The 3,447-nt window shown below is 58.9% G+C and overlaps 1 protein-coding gene across 1 annotated transcript in view; it reads right to left on the bottom strand.

Moving 5' to 3' along the window:
• The window catches only part of ARX (aristaless related homeobox), an 11,499-nt gene extending 9,412 nt beyond the window's left edge, over positions 1 to 2,087 (bottom strand). Inside the window, exons 1-2 of the mRNA XM_027096721.1 lie at positions 1,860 to 2,087; positions 3 to 142 (exon numbers count right to left, since the gene is read on the bottom strand). Of these exons, the coding sequence (XP_026952522.1) occupies positions 3 to 142; positions 1,860 to 2,055 (336 nt within the window). The 5' untranslated portion in view covers positions 2,056 to 2,087. The remainder of the gene's footprint in view (positions 1 to 2; positions 143 to 1,859) is intronic.
• Positions 2,088 to 3,447: the final 1,360 nt, after the last annotated feature.

Raw genomic sequence — 3,447 nt, 5'->3', positions numbered from 1 at the left:
GCCGCCGCCGCCGCCGCCGCTGCCGCCGCAGCCGCCGCGGCGCCCTGGAGGAGGCGGCCCCCGCCCGGGCCGTACAGGCGCCGCAGCTTGGGCGGCAGGTGCAGCTCGGCCTCGAACGGGGCGCTGCTGCCCTTGGGGGAGCCTGCGGGCAAGGGAGAGCGGTCAGCGCGCCGGCCGGCCGGGCGCCCCCTCCAGAGTCGCCGCCCGGGCCGGCCCGCCGCCGCTCCCTCCGCGCCTAGGCCCTGGCGCGCCCCCCCGCCCGCGCCATCAGATTCCGAGCCCTTCTCCTCCTTCCCCAGTTTTCTTGCTGTTTCTTTTTCTTTACATTTTTCTCTCTCTTGCCCTTTCTCTTGTTTCCTTCTTTTTTCCTTCTCTCCTCCTCCGTCCCTCCTTTCCTTTCCCTCTCCCATTCTTCCTTTTATTTTCTTCCTTCCTTCCTTCCTTACGTCTTTCTCTGGCCCTTCCTTTCACTTTACATTCTCCTTTTCTTTCTCTCTCATCCCGTCTCCTCATCATTCTTTCCCCTCTCCCTCTCCTTCCTTTCTCTTATTTGTGCGCCCCCCCCCTTCTTCCTTCCCTCCTTTATTCCTTTCTTTTTCTTTCCCCTTGCCCTCTCCCTCACTTTTTTCCTTCCCATTTCGGGGCAGGGGGCAATCTGAAAACATTCAGCAACTTAAAAAAAAATCACCACCACCCTGAAAACTTTGCGCACGACCTCTGCCCTCGGCTCTGCCACGCGGCCGGGGCTGGCGAGAGGGGCCGCTGCCCGGCGGGCGACCCCTGCGGGGGAAGGGGGAGCGGCCCGTGGCCCTGAGTGCGGCCTTGCCCCGACAGACCCCAGCGGGAGGGGCTGGCGGCTCCGAGCACAGAAAAATCGTCCTGGAGAAAATGGGTTCAGAAAGGCCTGGGTGGGGGACGAAGGGGGTGCAATAGGCACAGGCCGCTCCTTCCCCTCGAGGAAGCGCCTGGCACAGGTGCCACTGCAGACTAAAAAAAGAAAAGGAAAAAGTCAGTTTTGTTTTAAACGCCCCCTTCTCCGCTGTCCGCTCCCGTCTTCCAAGTGGCGCTGCGGCTGGACCGCTGGTTTACGGATTTTAAAAGAAATCAACAATTCTTTCCCTGCGACACCTCTGCAAGCCAGCTCAAGGCGAAACTTGAGTGTAACAGGTTCGGGGCAAAACGACAGTTGTTCTGAAATTTTTAATTTTAGAAAAAAATAAGAGCTTTTAAACATCTCAACTGTTTAAAAAAAAATAACATAGCAGAGAAAAAAACAACACCCAGAAGCCGTACATTTCATACACTTCAAATACAATAAGGAGCATTTGGGGAATCCCAGGGAGACGTTTTCTGCAAAGCTTGGGTTTAAAAGGTCACAAGTAATCTACAATTTTAAAAAGAAGAAGAAAGCACAACACCACATATAAAGAAATCTTCCAGAGAAGAAAGGCCAAGGCTCATTCGGCCTGGGGTCCCCATTCACAGCTTTTGGGGTTCTTGTCTTCACCAAGTTGCTGTTACAAGAGTCCACCCGGCACCTGCTGTTTCTGGCCTGTGGCCCCTCTTCAGAGCACCCCCAAGGCCACCAAAGGGGGCATTTGAACGACCTAAGGACGGATACCGAGAACCTAAGGGCCCTTGAAGCGAAGCTCGGTCTCTGCTTTCTCTGGAAGCAGAGGGGGAGGGAGAGACATCCCCTGGCGAGATGTTTACCGCTCTTTGAGGCACCAGGCCTCAGAGTTGTTCCCTTTCTTTCCTCCGTCTCCAGTTGGACAACCGCAGGCCCCTGGCCCCGGAACATCACACATCCAAACCAGCGCCCAGCACCCTTTTCAGGTGCCCGGCGAGCACAGCCTTACCTTGAACGGCCTTTTCCTGGTCGGTGCGGCTGGCCAGCGGGGCAGGCAAGCTCTGCGCGGCTCCCAGCAGCCGCATTTTGCACGGGCTCCTCCGGCCCAGGATGCTGTCGATGCAGTAAGAGGAGAGCAAAGTTGGAGATTTACTTTTGCACTCGGGCCTCTCGGAGCAGCCCTCCTCCTGGTACTGATTGCTCATGGCTGGGGTTTTTTTCCCTGGGCGCAGAGAAGCGGGCCGCTGGCTGCCTCTCGGGGCTGGTGGGATGGATGGGTGTGTGTTGGGGGGGTGGGGTTAGATGGCTGGTTATAATGGATACTGTTGCGATCTCTGTGCCTCTCTGCCTCGCTCGGTCGCTGGCTGCTGGCTCCCGCCCTGCCGGTGGCCGGAGCTCGCCCTCTCCGCGCTCAGGACAAGCTGTAACAAGTGTAGTGAGCTGCGGGCGCGGAGCTCTGGAGTGTCTCTTCTCCACGTGCTGAGAGGCGCCCTCTGATTGGCTCTCGCCAGAGGCCTGCGCCGGGCTGTGGGCTCCGCGCAAAACCCGGACTGGATTCCGGGAAGGCCGGCGGTGGAGGTGGGACAGCAGGCACGCACCCGAGCCAATTTTATTTTTATATTTTGTTTTTAACTAACAACTTTCTAACTAACAACTTCCTGGAGCGCCTCCTTTAACCCTTTAGGGCTAGCCCGAAGGTCTAGCTTATTCGGATGTCAGGCCTGTGGGTGCCACTCGGGCGACGTGCGCCCCTTCCACCAACCCGAGGACCTCACTCCCTCGGAGACAAGTCCTTGAGGCTCGGCTCGCGTTCAGAACGACTTGGCCCTTTTCAAAGCCAGTGTTGCGCTCCCAGGACAGCGCCTTGACCTCAGTGGCCCTCAGCCGCCGTCCTCTTTAGGCTGGACGGGCCTCCGAGGTGCCGGGGTGACGGACGCAAGCAACATCTGCAGTTGGGGCGTTCAGTTTTTTCTTGCGGCCCAACGCCTTGAGCTGTTAGTCTTCACCTTGAGCCCGGCGGTTGCGCTCTTGCTGGTAGCGTCCCTCAACGGCTCTCATCTCCGTCTTCAACTCTGGAAAAAGTCCCCTTAAAGACAGAGCTCTGCCAAAGGCGCGCGGCCTTCCCTAGAGCACCTACAGGGCAGAAAGGGACAGGCGAGTGTCGGCTGCGAGGACGGGCAGCTGGGGACAAGTCCTGGAGTCTCCCCCTTCTCCCCGGACGCGCTACCCTCTCCTCCCCACAAGTTAGCCTCAGTTAGGCCGTCACCCGGAGGCTGGACACTGTCAGATCACGCGCAGGGAGCGGAACCTGCCGGGAGCCCTGAGCGCTCCAGGGTGGGAGGGACCCAGGTTCGGCTTCAACCAAATCTCAACGCCTAAAATTCTGAACTCCCCCTGGCAAAGGCGAGAGAGCGAGCCTGAGGGAGAGCGCGTTTCTTCCCAAACAGCTCCCTGCATGTCCAGCGCTGAGAACCGAGACTCAGCTCCGACTGAAGTTGGGCCGAGCCCAGGCGAGGGGCTAGAACGGACGCCCTCCTTTCCTGGGTGCAGGGCCCAAGGGACAGCCAGGGGCCCCGACGCTGTCAGGGTGGGGGCGA

This window comes from Aethalodelphis obliquidens, unplaced genomic scaffold, assembly GCF_003676395.1.
Source record: "Aethalodelphis obliquidens isolate GAN/ISIS:26980383/991018 unplaced genomic scaffold, ASM367639v1 scaffold107, whole genome shotgun sequence".
In the NCBI taxonomy this organism is placed as follows: domain Eukaryota; kingdom Metazoa; phylum Chordata; class Mammalia; order Artiodactyla; family Delphinidae; genus Aethalodelphis; species Aethalodelphis obliquidens.
The sequence above is the reverse complement of the archived record's forward strand: the minus strand, read 5'-3'. Positions and strand labels throughout refer to the sequence as shown.